We start from the raw sequence: 19,099 nt of genomic DNA, 5'->3' as shown, positions 1-19,099 counted from the left end.
CCATGTAATAAAATGGGGCTATTTATCTTGTAACAGATAATCATCCTGTCATTTTTACATTCTGTGTCTGACCCATCGCTCCATTCCATTTGTTTCATTTCCTTAAATCATGTTAATTTTGTCTCATTTGTACGATGTGCAGTATTTTCAAAGTGTGAGAGACCACTTGGGCTAAATTATTCATAGAAGCTGCAATGTCAAAATAGTTGTAGAATAACATGGGATCAATACACCTACCATTCACCAATGACAAGCAAGTTGCAGGGAGTGCTGGGGAAGTCGGGCAAACTAAACTTCAAGCTAGCCGTAAAACTTGGAGTGAGCATCAAATCCAAATTTGCAAAATTCACTACAATTAACTTTGGGTTTACATTTACCTAACACTAACAGAGTAATAAGTATCACAATAATAAATGTCTCTAAAAGCTAGCATTCAACATGAAGACTCAAGGTCTCTGTCATGTTTGCATTGATTTTGTATCACAAAATGTTTTGGAACTGAAATGCACTGAAGATTGAATACCAGATTCCTACATTCATCTAGAGGGAAGTTATGGTTTACTTACAAGTATAAAAATCTCTCCAAATGACTATTAATGATAAGAAAAAGGAATTTTGAGGTAATTAAAACTTTTAAACCAGCTTATACACTGGAAGGTTTTAAAAATTCCTCATACCCAGTTCCATCAGCTTATCAATATTTTTTTTTGTATTCGGATTTTAGACCTTAATTCAGATGGTTCATGGCATTAAGAAGTATAACAAAATATTTGAACTTTAATATTTTCAAGGGGAGGGGTTTATGAAATGAAATCTAATGTACACCTTAACAAGTCATTTACAGAATATAGCAAAAATTGAGCCACTATTTCATTATTTTTTTTAAAGTTAGAACATGAGGCAAATTTGGTTGCTTTACATCTACACTCAATAGCCACTTTATTTTATGCTTGCTTGTTAATGCGATATCTAATCAACCAATTGTGGCAGCAACTCAATGCATAAAAGCGTGCAGACATGAAGAGCCGTTTCAGTCAAAGAATACAAAAAAATCTATAGGTTGATTTTTTTTTCCCCCTTCTTTACAATTGTTCAATTGGAACAATAGGAATGCCAGGCAGGATAGTGGAATGATCCTCTTGTGGTATGTGGGAAGGCAGGGAGACCTCAAATATCCCTGATGACTACACCTGTGAGAAGTGCATCCAGCTGTAGCTTCTAACACTCAAAATTAAAAAGTTGTAGCTGGATGAACTCTGGATTATTTGGAAAGCTGAGGAGGTGATAGACTGGACATATAGAGAGGTAGTTACACCCAAGCTGCAAAACACAGGAAACTGGGTGACAGTCAGGAAGGGGAAAAGGGTATGCTGCCTCCTTAATGCCAGGATCCAAGACATCTCGGATCGAGTCCTGAGCATTCTTAACTGGGAGAGTGAACAGGCACAGGTCGTGGTCCATGTAGGTACCAATGATCTGTGTAGGAAGAGTGACAAGGTTCTGCAAGGGGAATTCATGGAGTTAGGTTCCAAGTTAAAAGGCAGGACCTCCAGAGATGTGATCAACCCATGCCATGTGCTAGTGAGGCCAGAAGATTATAGAGTAACATGTAGCTGAGGAGTTGGTGTAGGAGGGATGGCGTCAGATTATTGGATCATTGGGCTCTCTTTCAAAGATGGAACCTGTATAGAAGAGATGGTTTGCACCTGAACTGGAAGGGGACTAATATCCTAGTGGGAAGGTTTGATCGTGCTACACGGTGGGGTTTAAACCAGATTTGCAGGAACCAGAGTGCCAGAACAGTTAGTGGAGTGATTGTGGAGGCCGATGTTGGTAAGACCTCAGACCTCAAGAATCAAAAGGTTCAGCATGGTGTGACTAGTGTCATGAGCTGCATATATTCAAGGCATGGATCAACACCTGGAATTATGATATAGTAACCAACAGTGAGACTTGGTTGCAGGAGGGGCAGGACTGGCAACTCATTATTCCAGGGTTCTGATGCTTTAAATGAGTGGGTGCGATTAAAGGGTGGCATTACTAATCGGGGAAAATGACACGGCAGTGCTCTGTCAGAACAGACTGGAGAACTCGTCCAATGAGGTGTTATGGGTGGAACTGAGAAATAGGAAAGGTATGACCTTTCAGGTGACCTAGCAGGTGATTTTAACCTTGCACATAATAATTGGGAATCCCATGCTGTAAAAGGACTAGATGGGGTAAAGTTTTTCAAATGTGTTCAGGAAAATTTCCAGGCATTTAAATTGAACCTGCGGAGCTATATTTATCCTTTGACATGTTGCTCAAGTGGCAGTATGTTTAAATAAACAGAGATCAATCATGAGATTATTTATTGGTAGAAGTTTAAATGAATTTATTAACCTACTGGCTTACATTTAGGTTCTCATCTTATCAAATAACCTTCTTCGAAAGTTGCCTCATGGCATTGGACACTTAAGAAAACTGCGAGAATTGGACTTGGAAGAAAATAAACTTGAATCTCTTCCAAATGAAATTGCTTACCTTAAGGATTTGCAAGTAAGTGATTCATATGTAATCCAAACTAAAAAAATCTAGACTATTGTCTTTTAATATTTTGTTATATTGTACTTTCAGGTTTTAATAAAATGTAGCTCTAGCTACAGTGCCCCCCCCCCCGCCACAACATTGACAAACCTCCCCCACTGTCAAATGCCTATTTTACCCTGTCCTATCTGGAGTGCATGGTAATGATATTTCTGCTGTATCTCCTTTTGACAATTCAGAGAAAGTAATAACATTTCTACTCTATATGCAAGGTATAATTTATTTGGCTTAACATGCAGTATAAAATAAGTCAATTTCATATACCCTAAGAAGATATCCAACCTGCTGAAAATTTATAAATAAGTGTATTGTGGTCCTTGATCTATCTGCCAGTTTTAAACTACACTTGATGTGAATTTAGAAAATTAGGTGTGTTCTTACTTTGTTTCCAATTAATATTTGTATTCCAAGATGAACTATATACTGTACATAGAAGATTAAAAATTAGCTTTATATATCACACACATTGAAATACAAAAGAACTGTTTAACACATTCTGAGGATTGTGCTGGGGGCAGCCCACAAGTATCACCATGTTTCTGCCACCAATGTAACCTTACTAACCCTAACCATACATCTTTGAAATGTCAGAGTAAATTCACTTGGTCACTGGAAGAATATACAAACTCCTTGCGGACCGTGGCAGGAGTCAAACCCCAACTAATGATCACTGGTGCTGTAAAGTAATTGTGCTAACTGCTATACTACCATGTCTCCCACTCTAAATATAGCAAATATTAAGACAGTCGACATTTATTAATATTGTTGATAATTCAAAAAGTTTCATGTATTTGAGTGGCTTAAGGTTTAAAAATGTAGAAATGGAAACTCTCATTAACGTTTAATGTTAACTTGCTGTCCCTAATAAAAATGACTTTTATAAAATATTAAGAATATTACTTGGGGTTTTCTGTGATAGTTGGACTTTATCATGTGTCAATAAGACAGACTCATGAGAATGTAAATAAAAAAAATGTCAGTTCAAAGCTGAGTTTATAGTCTAGCAGGAGCTGTTTGAAGTTACAATCGTTTGAAGTATGTTGAGAGAATTCAGGCCAGTGGTTGCTATGCAGTGTGTATTGGAGAAAAAAAAGGCCACATACTCTTAATGCTGAAATGTCCTTTTTATGATTTCTGTTTACTTAAATGTTTCAAATGGTGTAAGGAAATTCTTGATCAAATATGTTGAAACAGTAAATTAATAAATCTCTCTTATCCTTGTGGGGATTCTGGTGAAAGTTTGTAATACGTGTAGGAGATCCATTTTATAAATTGCTTTGACACCCAAGATGTAGTTCGGTAACCCAAGAATTAGAATGGCCATTGAAACAAGACATAACACTTCATAGTCAAGTAGCAGGCATTAGGCCATCTGAAGGAACACTCAAAATGCTGGAGGAGCTCAGCAGGTCAGGTCCTGATGAAGGGTGTCAGCCCAAAACACTGACTGTTTATTCCTTGCCGTAGATTCTGCTTGACTTGCTGAGTTATAAGTTACATCTCCTCTGTACCTACTTCCAAGCACCTTAAAACTGTTCCCCCTCGTGCTAGCCATTTCAGCCCTGGGAAAAAGCCTCTGACTATCCACACGATCAATGCCTCTCATCATCTTATACACCTCTGTCAGGTCACCTCTCATCCCCCGTCACTCCAAGGAAAAAAGGCCGAGTTAATTCACCAATATATTTTTTTTTAAATAGTATTCTTTTGGATTCCACATTATAGGAAGGATATGAGGCAATCATTTAACATTTGAGCACTGCCTGATAAGATGAAGAAATTTAAACGTGTTTAAAAACTGATGCTAATTTTGTTTGAGCAAAGTAGATTAAGTGCTGATCCTTTTTTACTGAAAAAGACAACTTCAGTGGTTGAGGTGTCAAATGAGGGTATCTAGATTTTTAAAAAATGTAATGCTTGTGCATTTTTATGATCATGTGACATTGAAAAATGCAGTACAGCTTAAAAAGTACCCACTATATATGTAATGGCTAAAATGTATATTAGTACAGTGCTGCCAAAAAAAACAAATACACAGTGGTCAGGGTGAACTCCTGTCAGATGTGGGAAATCAGGATACCTGATCTGTGGGAATTGCACCCAGCTTCAGTGCCTGACTGTCAGGTAGTTGGAGCTGGAGTTGGATGTACTCATAATCATTTGGGAGGCTGAAGAGACTTTTGAACAGGTGTGAGTATAGGCTTCGGTACAGTAGATGGGTGCTCACCAGGAGAGAAAGGAGATAAGTAAGTCAGTGTAGGATTCCCCTGTGGCCATTACCTATCACAACAATTGCCTTTGGACACTGCTGTGGGGGTAACCTATCATGGCACAGCAGCAGCAGCCAGCTCTGAGGCAGGACAGGGAAGAGTAAAGTTGGACAGTGCTGTAGTTAGGGGGATAGACAGAAGATTCTGTGGCCGTGGAGAGACTCCAGGATGGTGTGTTGCTTCCCCAGTGCTGGTCCAGGATGTATCGGAGCAAGTTGCAGGATATTCTTGGGGGGGGGGGGGGAGGAGGATGAGCAGCCAGAGGTCACGGTGCATATTGGAACAAATGACGGGCAGAGAAGGGGAAGAGGTCCTATACGGTGAGTATCTAGAGTGAGGAAAGAGGCTAAAGAGAAGGACCTCCAAGGTAGTAACCTCCCGATTACTCCCAGTGTCACGGGTTAGTGCAAGTAGGAATGAGGTGATAGCACGGATGAATGAGTGGATGCAGAGATGGTGCAAAGGACAGGATTTTCAAGTTCTTGGATTATTGAAAACTTTTCTGGAGAAAGGTTGGTTGCACCTGAACTGGAAATAAACCAATATTGTGGCCAGTAGTTTTGCTATTCAGGAGAGTTTAAAATAATTTTGTAGGGTGCTGGGAGTTGAAACACCAGGCCAGTATGGGAAGGATTGGACTGCAAGGTAGATGTCAGGGAAAGTATTGGATGGCAAAACTGAAATAACAAGTATGACAGGCCCAATAGTTTGATTTTCATCACCCTTTCCCAAAATACTCCGAGCATTAAAATGAGCAGGATTAAGGTGAATCCTGAGGCATTGTATACATCCATCAAGAGGATAACTAGGGAGAGGGTGGGACCACTCAAGGATAAAGGGGATTACATTTGCTTGGATGTGGAGAATGTGAGTGATGTACTTAATGAGTACTTTGCTTCAGTATTTATTAAGGAGATGGATACGAAGAACCAAGGGGTCAGTGCTGAGTATATGAATGCATTCAGCAACAGTTAGGTGTAGAAAGGGATGACAGGATGAATGCAGGGACCTGGTGGAGGACTTTGTCAAATGGTGCAAGCTGCAGCTCAACATCAGTAAGACAAAGGAGATGTTGATAGACTTTAGAAAGATCAAGCCTGCACTGCTCCTCGTTACTATTGATGGTAAGGGTGTGGATGTGGTGAGGACCTAAAAGAATCTGGAGGTGCAGACTTGAATGGCTAATGGTGTACCTCTATTTAAAAGGAGATTAAGGGGAAAATCCTGGGAACTATAAACCAGTGAATCTTGCATTAGTTGTAGGGAAATTGCTGGAGGAAATTCTTAGGGATAGAATATGTGAGCATTTGGAAATACATGGCCTACTTAGGGAGAGTCAGCATGACTTTGTGCAAGGCATAGCGTGTCTTACCAACTTAATTGAGGTTTTGGCAAGGTGATGAGAGGGATTGATGAGGGTAGGGCAGTGGATGTTGTCTACGTGGATTTTTGTAAGGCATTGACAGAGTTCCACATGGGAGGCAAATCCAGAAGATTAAGATACATGGGGTCAGTGGTGAATTGGCTGTTTGGATGCAGAACTGGCTTGTGCATAGAAGACATGGTAGTGGTTGAAGGGGCTTATTCAAGCTGGAGGTCTTCAATTTGTGGTGTTCCTGCAGGGATCTGTGCTGGGACCTCTGCTGTTTTTAATGTATATGTGACCTGGATGAAAATGTAGATGGGTGGTAAGTTTGTAAGTTTGCAGTTGATACCAAGGTTGGTGGAATTGTGGATAGTGTAGAAGACTGGCAAAGAATACAGTGCAGTATAGATCAGTTGAAGATATGGGCAGAGAAGTGGCTGATGGAGTTTAAACCAGATAAATGTGAGGCATTGCTCCTTGGTAGGGCAAATGCAACGAGACAGTACACTTAAGGGCAAGTGTTGCTGAGCAGAGATCCAAGTTCATAGCTCCTTGAAAGTGGCAAAGAAAGCTTATGGAATTAGTCGAGGCCTAGAGTTCAAAAGTCAGGTTGCAAACTTTTAAAACTCTGGTAAGGCCACATCTGGAGTATTGCATACAGTTCTGGTTGCCCCACTATAGGAAGGATATTAAGGCTTTGGAGAGGGTGCAGAAGAGGTTTACCAGGATACTGCCTGGTTTAGAGGGCATGTGCTGTCATGAGAGGCTGGATAAACTTGGGTTGTTTTCTCTGGAGCATCAGAGGCTGAGGGAAGACCTGATAGAGCTTTATAAGATTATGAGAGGCATCGATAGAATACCAGAGAGTATCTATTTCCCAGGGTTGAAATGCCTAATACTAGAGGGCGTGCATTGAAGGTGAGAGGGGATAGGTTCAAGGGGGATATGAGGGGTAAGATTTCTTACTCAGAGTGGTGGATGCCCAGTATGGTGGTAGAGGCAAATACGTTAGAGCATTTTAAGAGACATTTGGATAGGCAGAAGGATGTAAGGAAGATGGAGGGATATGAACAGTGTAGGTATTTGGGAAACACACACAAAATGCTGGTGGAACGCAGCAGGCCAGGCAGCAACTATAGGAAGAAAATCGGTTGACGTTTTGGGCCGAGACCCTTCAACAGGACTTCCGAAACGTCGACTGTACTTCCTGGTGCTGCCTGGCCTGCTGCATTCCACCAGCATTTTGTATGTGTTGCTTGAATTTCCAGCATCTGCAGATTTCCTTGTGTTTGCGTAGGTATTTGGAATTAGTGTTTGTGCATTTTTGATTTGCTTTTTAGCTGGTTTGGCACAACATTGTGGGCTGAATGGCCTGTTTCCGTGCTGTACTCTTCTGTGTTCTTTCTATGTTGTATTCTGTCCTAGTTGTCTTGTTTGAGACAATCATGGCACAAGAAAACTTCATTTCATACTTACCAAAAGTTCTATGGGATAGTTTACAAAAACATCAAAGTGTAGAAACTTTAACATGACCGAAGTACTGTCTTTGTGCAGTGCACCTTAAGTACTATGCTGAAGTACCAGATCACACTGAAAGGGTTTCGGCCTGAAACGTCATCACTACCTCCTCCCATAGATGCTGTCTGGCTTGCTGAGTTCTGCCAGCGTTTTGTGTTTTTACTTAAGCCTGTGAAACTGGCTTTGAACCCACTATCTTGATGGAAATAATAAATGTCCTGCGTCAAATAAAGAAGAGATTTAAGATGAAAAGCAGAAAAAGCTTGTTAGTCCAAGGTTGCCATGTCTTGAATTTACTCAAGTGGATTGCCTACATATTAATATAGGTTAGACAGCTGAAGAGAAATGGTTAAGTGTGACTATAATGTATTGGATTAGACTGCTTTTGTTGGTTAATACCAACACTCACTCACACAGTGGTTTTGGTAGTCTGTTTATGTTGTAATTCCTGACATTCTGTGGCAATCAGCAAAGCTAGGAAAGTTTGTTGTGACAATATTTTTTCATTTGCAGCACAGTTAAATGTCTCTGAAAGTTAACTGAGCTGCAGTGATGACTTTTCTATGCAGTGAGCACTCTTATCACTAGAATTCTGCATAAAATCAAAAGTTTCTGTAGTCCTTGCAATGTTCTAATTTCTGACCTCAAACAAAATCCTGCACAATTGCTCAAGTTTTGCAAGGCTTTTTCAAAGCTTATGACACATCATTTGGGTTTGCATTTTTTTCCCTGAAGAATTGTGTCAAAGTGCAATGTGGTTAAATGTACAATCATTTAGAGAGACAGCAGTTATGGTTGCATGTACCCAGTTGGCGCATCTCATTTTAGAAGGTAGCAAATATTTAATGTTTGAAAGTATTCTTAAAATCACAGTAATCTACAGGGGAGAAAGTTTCTTTTGAACCTATGGCTGTCCAATAGAAGCAAGTTTGAAAATTCCATTTTCTAATATTTAGTTGAAGCTTTTAAATATGAGCATTTTCACCATTCTTTCAGGCATTAAAATTTGTCTTTTTGGAAATAATTTGTCTTTCTGCCAATTAATTGGATAACTGTCTTTTTAATGACTTTGAGTCACTTATTGGCTCTTCCGCTTAAGTCTTACTAACAGACTTTTCAAAGTTAGACTCCTTGATGAAATTTTTTTCTGCTCTAAAATAAGCAGCCTCCATTGTTCCAGCAGCTAAAACTCTGAACCTTGTAAATTGCTTCTTTTGGAGTGCTATCACTTTTTTTCTGAAATGTGCTGATCAGAATTGTCATGGGTGTGATGTCACTGGTATGTTTTGCTGTCTTTGCTTCACCTTCCAACTGTTGTATTCTGTGTTTATGCCAGGAAAGGAGAATAACTTGTGTGCAGTCATAATCATTGTTATCTTGACCACACAACAATCTGCTGGGAGAACCCAGAGGGTCAAGCAGTATCAGTGGGAGGAAAGAAATATGTCAATGTTTCAGGCCAAAGCTCTGCATCAGGACTGAGAGTGGGGAGGCAAATGGCCAACACGGAATAGAACCCAAGAAAGGGCTGTGAGGCAATTGGTGGATTGAGGGGAGCTGTAAGATGATGGGTAGGGGAAATGAGCAGTAGGGTGGATTTGAAAAGTGTGTAGCAAGTGAATGATAGATAGAGGCAGACAAAGAAAAATTAAAAAGTTTTTAAAAAGTGCAGGAAACAGTATGTTGGAAAGGGAGTGTGAAGATGGAAGACGGCAGCTAGAAGAGATGTCAGCCTCCATCTATCATTTAAAATAAATATCAACCTTCCAGTTCTGCAGCATAATTTGTGTAGCTCTTAAAAAAAAAGTTGCAAATGTTTTAGTGATCCTCCTTTTCTGACATGACAATTGATTATCTGTTTAGACTCTTCAACTACATTCCATACCATTTTACGGAAAAGTGTGGCTGTTCTGAAATTGAATATTCTATTGTTAAGGCATGAAGCAAGTAGATTTTATGTATCAATATTTGGAAAATTGTTTAGTGCTGATTAAATTGATTAATTTTGAAAAATTGTTTCATTTGGACATTAATCTTATTTTGAAATAGGATGTTGATGTATCTGTTAATTAATGCTTAGACCCCAATAGAACCTCATTGTGCATGTAGTACTGCAGTTCAACTCCCAGCACACTACATGATGCTTTACAGGTTTCTTTTATTCTCAACTTGCATATGACAGCATTTTTGTAAAAAAAAAATTGTCACTTAAGTTTGCAATTTATTTAAAATTTTAGTACAAACATAAGTAACTGACCTTTTCCCACCTGTGTTTGCATTGAGATTAGTTATAATCTATAAATGGAAATCAGAATTGGCAAAAGACAGAATATCTTTTTTTCATGGAGAAGTTCCTGTATTTGCTGTTCTTCGTGTATTTGACCCAAGTCAATTTTTGTTTTATGCATGCTTAAAACTAGATTTTTATTTCCTAATAGAAACTGGTCTTAACCAACAATCAGCTGACTACGCTTCCTAGGGGAATTGGTCACTTAACCAGTCTGACTCACCTTGGCTTAGGAGAGAACTTGCTCACTCATTTACCTGAAGAGATTGGTAAGTTGACAACCAATGGTGCATGATCTTGAACCTTGAGTTGGCATGTAGAAATATTATAATAATATTTTAAATGTTGACTTGTTAAGGTGAGAAATCTTACTGTCAGTAAACAGAATTTCCATTACAAAGCATTTCAGTCAGAGCCCAGCAGTGCTGGGTATTGTATTACATGATCTATGCTCAATTCTACCCTAAATAAAACACGTAATGGCAGCAAGTCCTAAGGATAACTTTTGAATTTTTTCTTTATAATTCACCTCACTTCACTCCATTGCCTCTGATCTTCTTTCTGCTTAGGTCTCAGATCCAGCTCACTGTCTAACCTAGTGGAAGGGGTATGGTGCAGCATCTCTGCATTTTCCTAGTTGTGCTTTAGACTTTGGGAAACCAAATCAAAGCTACAGGAATTATGCCCCTCTCAGGGGACTCTCACAAGCAGGTCAGAATTCATCACATTAGGCATTCTACTCATCCAGCCACATGTCTGTCTGTCTGCAAGTTGCAGGCTATAGATATTATCAGCATATACTTGTTTCATTAAAAATTTACTGTGTCAGTGGAAGATTGGATTTCATTAACCTTTGTCTTGTGTTTGAATGCTTTTAAAACATGCCAGGATTATTAAGCAAGTTTGTGTTGAGCACTGGGTTTGTGTAAACTGAATGTTTAAAATCAAACACAGGCACTACAGCACAATTGAAGCTCCTTTTGTCTAGCACATCTGTCTAATGATGTTGCCAATTTAAACTAATTCCATATACAAGGTTTATATCTGTATGTTGGAATGCCCCATAAACTTTGCTGTGATAATCTGTTTTTACTATTCCCTCTGTCAATTAATTTCAGGTACCTTCCATATATTAACCTGCCTTGCAAATGTCCTTTAAATATTCCCCCTTTCACATTAAACCTTGACCATTTGATGTTTCTGCTTTGGGAAATGACCTTGACTATTCACCCCGTCCATGCCTCTCATTATTTTATATGCTTACATAGGTCACTCCTCAGGCTCTGACTCACTAGCGAAAACAGTCCAAGTTTGTCCAGTCTGTCCTTTTAGCTAATACAGCTCAATTTGGACAACATCCTGGTGAACCTCTTATGTAAATCTTCTCCATGACCTTCATATTCTTCCTGTAGTGTGTGGCAACCAGAACTGCATACATTGTTCCAAATGTGGCCTAACTAAACTTTCACACAGATGCAATGCAACTTGCCAACTTTTGTACACAATGCCCCAAATGATAAAGGTATGCATGCTGTATGCCCTCTGTACTGTTTATCCATTTCTGTTGTCACTTTCAGGGAGCATATTAATGCTACCAAGTGTCCTGCCATTGACTTAATACTTTCTCCTCTTGCATTTGAGCTCCCAAAATCATCCTTTTTAAGTTGAACTCCATTTGCCATTTCTCTTTCCAGATTTCCAACTGAGATCTGTCATGCTGTATCCTTAGTCAACTTTCCTTGTTTTCCCATCAAATTGACTAATCAGACCATTACTATAATAAACAAGAGGTTGCAGGATTGATTGGTTTTTTGATATGAAAAACACTTGATGACTCTGGGCCTGTATTCACCAGAATTCAAAAGAATGAAGGATGACCTCATTGAAACATATCAAATGGTGAAAGACCTTGATAGAGAGGATATAGAGATAATGTTTATTATGGTGGGATGGTCTAAGACTAGAGGACACAGCCTCAAAATAGAGGGGTATCCTTTTAGAACAGAGATGAGGAATTTCTTTAGCCAGAGAGTGTTGAATCTATGGATTTCTTTGCCACAGACAGCTGTGGAGGCAGAATCTTTATGGATATTAAAGACAGACATTGATATATTCTTGATAGGTCATGGCATAAAGGGATACAGGGAGAAGGCAGGAGATTGGCTGAAAGGAAAATTGGAACAGCCATGATGAAACGGTGGAGCAGACTCGATGGTCTGCTGCTAAATTTTGTAGTCTCAGCACTGAGCTGTGGGACAAACTCCATTCAGAAAATTCTTTCTTCTGTGATGAAGCCAATTTGTATCCAAATTACCAACTCACTATTGATCTTAGAGAACTTAATCAGCCTAACATGAGGAACCTTGTCAAATGCTTTACTTAAGTCCATGTGGACGGCATCCACTGTCTTGACCTCACCATATCTTTCACATCCAAAAAGAGTAAATCAAACTTGTGAGACAGGGCCTCCTTTGCACAAAGATATAATGACTATCAGTAACAAGTTCATGCTTTACAAATGTGAGTAAATATTATCTCTAATAAACCAGTAATTTCCCTACTACTGATGTAAGGCTTACTGCCCTCTAATAGATGAACTATTTTACATTAAAATTTGTCAATGCTCTTTTATCAAAATCAGTAAAATGGAAAACATAAGTAACATCTAAACAAATGTAATTCTGCAGATGTTGGAAATCCAGAGCAACACACAAAATACTCTTTTCATTTAGGTACTTTCATTTTTTTCTGCTTTGATTAAGTTTGTGTTTATGGTATTGTAATCCCTTTACCTTTCTAACATAAATCTTTATTTATTGTCATTTATTGTTTATGCCATGTCAAAGTATAGCTTAACGTTTTAATTTGCTGGTTTTAATAAATGGTACAGAGATGAAGCCTGATTATTTTTCTTCCTGTTGTGGGACTAGTGCTACTTGTGTCAGAGTCAGATTCACATGCACATTGAAACATACAGTGAAATACATTGTTTGTATTAGCAGCCAACACAATGCAAGGATAAGCTGGAGGGCAGCCCGTAAGTGTGGTCATACATTCTGATGCCAACATAGCATGTCCGCAATGCTCAGCAGAACTGTAGATTCTAAATCTTTGCAATAAGTTGTGCATCCAGCACAAAGGTTTCTATTAATTAAACTCCTGGATATTTTACAGGTACACTGGAAAATTTGGAGGAATTGTATTTAAATGATAATCCTAATCTGCACAGCCTTCCTTTTGAGCTGGCACTCTGCAGCAAGTTGTCCATCATGAGCATTGAGAACTGCCCACTCAGCCATCTTCCAGCGCAGATTGTAGCTGGTGGCCCATCTTTCATCATCCAGTTTCTGAAGATGCAGGGGCCTTATCGTGCCATGGTTTGACTGAATACACTGTACAAAATATAAATTGCATTATTGTCATATATAAAGCAATTTTACTAAGACTGCAGTATGTTTCTGGTAATAGAGGAATTGTAGCCATTTAGAATTTTTTAAAAACTTGTAAAGAATTAGTGCTGGACTGAGGGTTCATGTGAGAAGTAACATTCATTTTTTTGTGGGTGAGGTTTGGGAATGGATGTTGCAAAATCTTCAGCATGATTTTTATGTATTAACATTTGAACATATTACTTTGTGTATTTAATATGCAATGTAATATTTTCTTAACTATTAACATATTCAGTGGCAGGCATTAGGACCTGGGGATTTCTCTGAATATGTAGGTGCCAATTACATTCTAGTTTTATCTTGCATCTTTGATTTCTGCCACTAGATAATAAGTCATGGCCAGAATTGCAAAAGCCTATAAGTACTTCAGGCCTGCCATTTTCTTTTGTATCCCAGTCTAATTCTGTGATTGATGAAAGTTAAGTCATGAAGTTTTAGGGTGGAAGGGAAGATTTTGAAAAAATAGAAAAGGGAAGAAACATGCAAGGTAGGTCAAGAACATGTATGTTCAAAAGCCAATGGTGGGGAGAACAATTAAACCAAAGAGAGAGACAACAAATGCAAATTAAGGCAATGCAGAGAAAGTTTTAAAAAAAAATCTTCTCCCCACATTCATATTTTGTATATTTGAAAAAGACTACTTAAATGATTTTCTGGGAGTCAAGTATTGTCCTTATAAATAATTTCTGTATATTCTTGATCAGTTCCATCATAGTCTCCAAGATTTGCCATTTGATTTAAGCAATTGTGTGATGCTGACAGGCAATATTTGTATAATACAGATCCATTGGTCATACACTGCATTGCTTCATAATTTGATTGTACTGTAATCTATGTAGTATATACAGGAATATGGCCATTAAAGTTTGTTCCCTATTTCAATAATTCTCTCTTTCTCCACCCCCCCCCCCCCATCAAGTGCAAAGAAGAGCTTAAGAGCAAAGCAAAGGGATACACCCAGACCCAGCTAGCTTTTTCCTCAGTGATCCATGGGAAACACTTGCATAACACAAATTTTCTCTTGCATACAATCTGAAACCTTTTGGACCATAGATGCCTAACATAATGTTCTCTGTTTCTGGAATTCTGTAACAAAATCATATTCCCCAACCCTTTCCAGCTTTAAAGCACAGTGATCAGTTTCAAATCTGTTACTCCATTCAAGATTTGGTATTTTTATATTCTGTCCTTCATGTTGTGTCTGCACATGAAGCTTTGTGTGGAGGTCTAATTTTCCTCAAACACATTTTTTGCTGCTGCATGTATTTTTCCAAATTGTATGTATGGGTTATTTGAGTCCTGGCAGTTTACTTTGTTTGTTAATGTGAATACATGTACAGTGAATCCATGGAAAATGTTTTTAGGAACTATTCTATAAATGAAATGCACATAGTATTGATATAAAGCATTCATTCTGTTCAGTGTTCACTTGAGGGAAGTTCCCCAGTTGGACATAGTTGATTCAGTGTTTGTACAGGCTATTGCCAGTTGCTGGTGTAGTACATATCACTGCATGTTGTCAGCATCTTTTTGGTTACAGGAAGGCTTTTATATCATGTTTGCATGTCTTTCTCAAATGATACTGCATTTTAAGACTTTAATACAATCAAAAATAGTGGATTTTTAAAATTTTCTTTTGAAAGTTGTTAAAACTCAAATTGCACTGAAATAGAACCACTTTTCTTTCTCCTCGAGCTGTACTGTGATGCTCATTAATAATAACTTATCATTTGTCTACATTTTGCTGTTGTCTTGAATGGTTCAGATCTGTTTGCTGGAGAATTCTTGCTTCGAGCCTTGCAAAAAAACTATTGTGAACTTACTCTGCTCATCAATGTAATTTATGTTGTTATCTCTTTCAGAAGATTTCTATTCCCTGAAAAAATTTGCAAGGTAGAAAATGAAGTCTGTAAACCAAGTGTAATACTTAGTCAACACTGCAGCAACTGTGGAGTAAGCTGTATGCTTAGTTGTCATCAAAATAATTCTTTAGCAGTTATTTACTGCCTGATCATTCCTGTGATCATCTTTTAACCACCAACAGATCCTAAATTAGAGACAACAAAGAAATTCAAAACTTGTAAAAGTGATATTAAAGCAGTATTCTTCAGCTGATGGTATTTTGGTACCAGTGTAGCCTTTATTGACTGCTTAATGTAGTGTCAGCTGTCACTGTCCAACATGTATTGATTAGGCTGCTTTGTGCAATTGTTTTGCATTGCAGACTTTTTGTTCTACAGTCACTGATCTGTACTTGGAATGTGAGCAAGGCTACTTCTTGATACCTAATTTTACCTTTAATCTGAAGTATACTGTAAGTCAAAACTTGGTGTTCAAGAAACATTTAAATTATAAGGTTTTCTAGTTAAAATATGTCAGCAAACAAAAGTAAATACTTTTAACTGAATTGGACAGAAACTTTTAATATTTCCTGTGAATGTGGTTATTCCAGTATATAAACTGTAAGGTGCAAATTGTATGGCTCTGTGGGACAACAAACTAAAAGATCACATGCTAAATATCAGTTTTTATCTAAAATCTGTGAGGTCTATTTGTAATGTCTATGGTTTTCATTTTTTTTCCTCAAGTTGTGCTTGGCCAATCCTTGCCTTGTTATAGGCAGGGATTCCCAACCTGGGGTCCACGAACCTCTTGGATTATGGTAGGGGTCCATGGTATAAAAAAAAGTTGGGAACACCTTGCTATAGAGCATAATGTATTATTACGTATCAGCAGATATGAAAAGAAAGCCTTTTGAATCTTAAGTTTTCAAGTGCATAGTGAAGACTTTGTCCTTCTGTTTTCTTTAAATAACAAAATCATTTAAGGTTTTCGGCCTTAGTGAAGTTTTAAAATTGCAGTATTCACTTTATTGTTGCATCCACTGGTACTGTATAGCAGAAATAGATAATATTCCCATTTTAATTAACAATTTGTCTACAGTTCAGTTTATAAAAATCTAATTGTGGAATTCCAGTGGAGAAATGCACTGAGAAGCTGTGCATCAGTAATCTCAGTATTCTTCCTGAAGTATTGACTGAAATGGTGGATCTTTTCTTCATGTTTTATGCCATTACCCAGTGAGCAATTTTGTAGAATTTTTTAACGGTGCAAATGTATTCATGCATTCACACAGCTGCTTTGTTGGATTAGTTCCAAAATTCATTTTGCCAGATTTCGGGTTAGGCTGATTCAGTCAAATTTAGTGAGTCATATCGAGCAATCTGAAAAGGTTAGATCTTCCCAATTTTTCTGTAACTCAACATCACATTGAATTTTGCTGCCTTTAAAGTAGCCACTACCTTCTACAGCTTTACGACTTGTGCTCTTAGTTAAGCTGCAATGATATTTTCTAGACTACAACATTTGGAAGTATACTATTGAGAAGTTGATGATCAGTTAATCAGACAATTAGAGATGCATTTTGAATTTAAGTGCAATTTATATAAAGAATTTTATACATATCCCTGATGGCAGCAGATAAATTATTTTAAACTAATTTGGCTAACAACTAGTAAGTCTACAAAGAATGGTTTACGTATTTTTTGCCTGCTGCTTTCAGCAGGCCTTTTACCAGATAGCACAAAATATGTTTGTTTACTGGTGCAATCAGACCATTAGACTGCTCACCAAAATAAACAATGTACAAACCAGTAAACAGGTATTTTTAAACCAGTTGTCATTTAAAATATTAAAATGCCTCTTTATTTTGTTTTTATAAAAGTCATTCAGTGTATCTGTGCATTCATTATAAATAGTAAATTTGTAAATGAGCTGTTGTTGAGTCGTTCGCAACTGTTGCATGACTTTAAAGGCTTAAGTGTACAATTAACTTTGATCCATGGGTGTGGCAAAGGGGTGGGGGATTACTTTTGGCTGCTGTCTTGGAAGGAACATTCACTTCCATTGTAACGTTTAAAGTAAGACCTTTTAATATTTCTGTTCAGGTAAGAATATTAAAACAAGTTATCACAGGTGATTGTATATCTGATATGCTATTTCATTTTGCACACAAGCGATGACATTTTAATGTGTTGCCATTATTTCTGGTGTAAACAATATTAAACTATTTACTGAAACTTTTGTTATTCTAAAATGTGTTAAGTCTTCTGAAAAATGGTAACCTTAAGTTTAATGCTGCTTGCTTTAATCTAATTCTAATTATTATTTTCTAATTTCTCAGGAACTAAAGGTTAAAGTATTTCCCCCAGCTTCTTTACAAGATACTGAAAGCGAGCATTTTTACTTAAAGATATCAGCCAATAAATTGTTCTTGTGCTGCAGTGTTCTGTGTACTTGGCAAAGGAATTTAATTAAGGTTGAACAGGACCCTAAAAATTCCGATTGATTTTCCCCTGTCTATGGCCTGTGACCTACCTGAATTCCTTTAAGGTACAGCTGGCAGAAGAAATCCCTTTGTATTTGTTTGAATGTACAGAACTGATGTCACACACACACACACACACACACACACACACACACACACCCACCCACCCCCCCCCATGGGAAACAGGAATGACTTAAACCCCCCCCCCCCAGTAGTTTTTAATTAAATATATTTGTGCTAGGCATCACTTGGCTACCAATAAAATGGGTGAAATACTTTAGAGCTCCTAACTGTGGTGTGCAACCCATTTGCCTTGGGTCCAATCAGAAATCAGACTGTAAAATTGCCTTTCATCAACGTTACATCAACTCTATAATGTACTGGTTAGGCACAGGAGTACATTCAGCCAGAGACTCATTCCACCGAGATGTAACACTGAGCATCATCACTGAGTCATTCCTACCTGTGACCATCAAACTTTACAACTCCTCCCTCGGAGTGTCAAACACCCTGAGCCAATAGAGTGGTCCTGGACTTATTTCCACTTGGCATGATTAACTTATTATTTATTTATGGTTTTATATTGCTATATTTCTTCACTATTCTTGGTTGGTGCAGCTGTAACGAAACCCATTTTTCCCTCAGGATCAATAACGTCTGTGTCTGTTTAAGAATGGAAAACTGACATCATAGCATTAGCTAAAGATGAGCTCTTTTAAGTGTCTGTCATTCATGGATGAACTACAAATGAACTCAGTATTCACAATCTGAGAAGCAAAATAAAAATATCTAGGGCTCTTCAGTATTCACTCCAACTATGCAGTGTAACTTTAACATTGACACAATATGCAAAATGTAACTAGACCCAAGTAACAGCAAGGAAGTGGCAGGAAAGTTGATTGTCTTTCTCAAACTGACTCAAATGCAAAAGGGAATTGTTTTGTAACAGCAAACATGCAAATCACTGGAATTTGGTAACAGGATTACTTCTGTTGATCCCTTCACATGAAAGCAACCTAAATTGTTTAGCTACATGCAGAATAAATATAATTTAGATATTTTCCCCATTTTAAAAAATAATCGCTGTGCTTTGCTTGCTGCTCTTATAAATAGTGGATCTCGCCAATTTTCTACATTCTTTTCATTCCTCCCTCTACTAATCGTGTGGTCTTTGCTATGTTTAGTCTCTTCCTATTTGAACAGGACCCAATTCATGGTTTGTGGCATATTTGTGTTTGAATAAAGCTATCAAATAAACTTTTTAAAAATGCCGATCCTAAGCGATGGATTTGAGCG

General features: G+C 37.8%; 1 protein-coding gene across 2 annotated transcripts in view; it reads left to right on the top strand.

Annotated features, from left to right (window-relative positions):
* shoc2 (SHOC2 leucine rich repeat scaffold protein) overlaps positions 1-17,203 on the top strand; it is a 168,310-nt gene extending 151,107 nt beyond the window's left edge. For both annotated transcript variants that reach the window (XM_059946980.1, XM_059946979.1), the window contains exons 8-10: positions 2,401-2,538; positions 10,179-10,296; positions 13,202-17,203. In XM_059946980.1, coding sequence (XP_059802963.1) covers positions 2,401-2,538; positions 10,179-10,296; positions 13,202-13,410 — 465 coding nt within the window. In that variant the 3' untranslated portion in view covers positions 13,411-17,203. The remainder of the gene's footprint in view (positions 1-2,400; positions 2,539-10,178; positions 10,297-13,201) is intronic.
* Positions 17,204-19,099: the final 1,896 nt, after the last annotated feature.

Source organism: Hypanus sabinus, chromosome 22 (assembly GCF_030144855.1).
Source record: "Hypanus sabinus isolate sHypSab1 chromosome 22, sHypSab1.hap1, whole genome shotgun sequence".
Lineage (NCBI taxonomy): Eukaryota > Metazoa > Chordata > Chondrichthyes > Myliobatiformes > Dasyatidae > Hypanus > Hypanus sabinus.
This window is presented reverse-complemented; position numbering and strand designations above follow the sequence as displayed.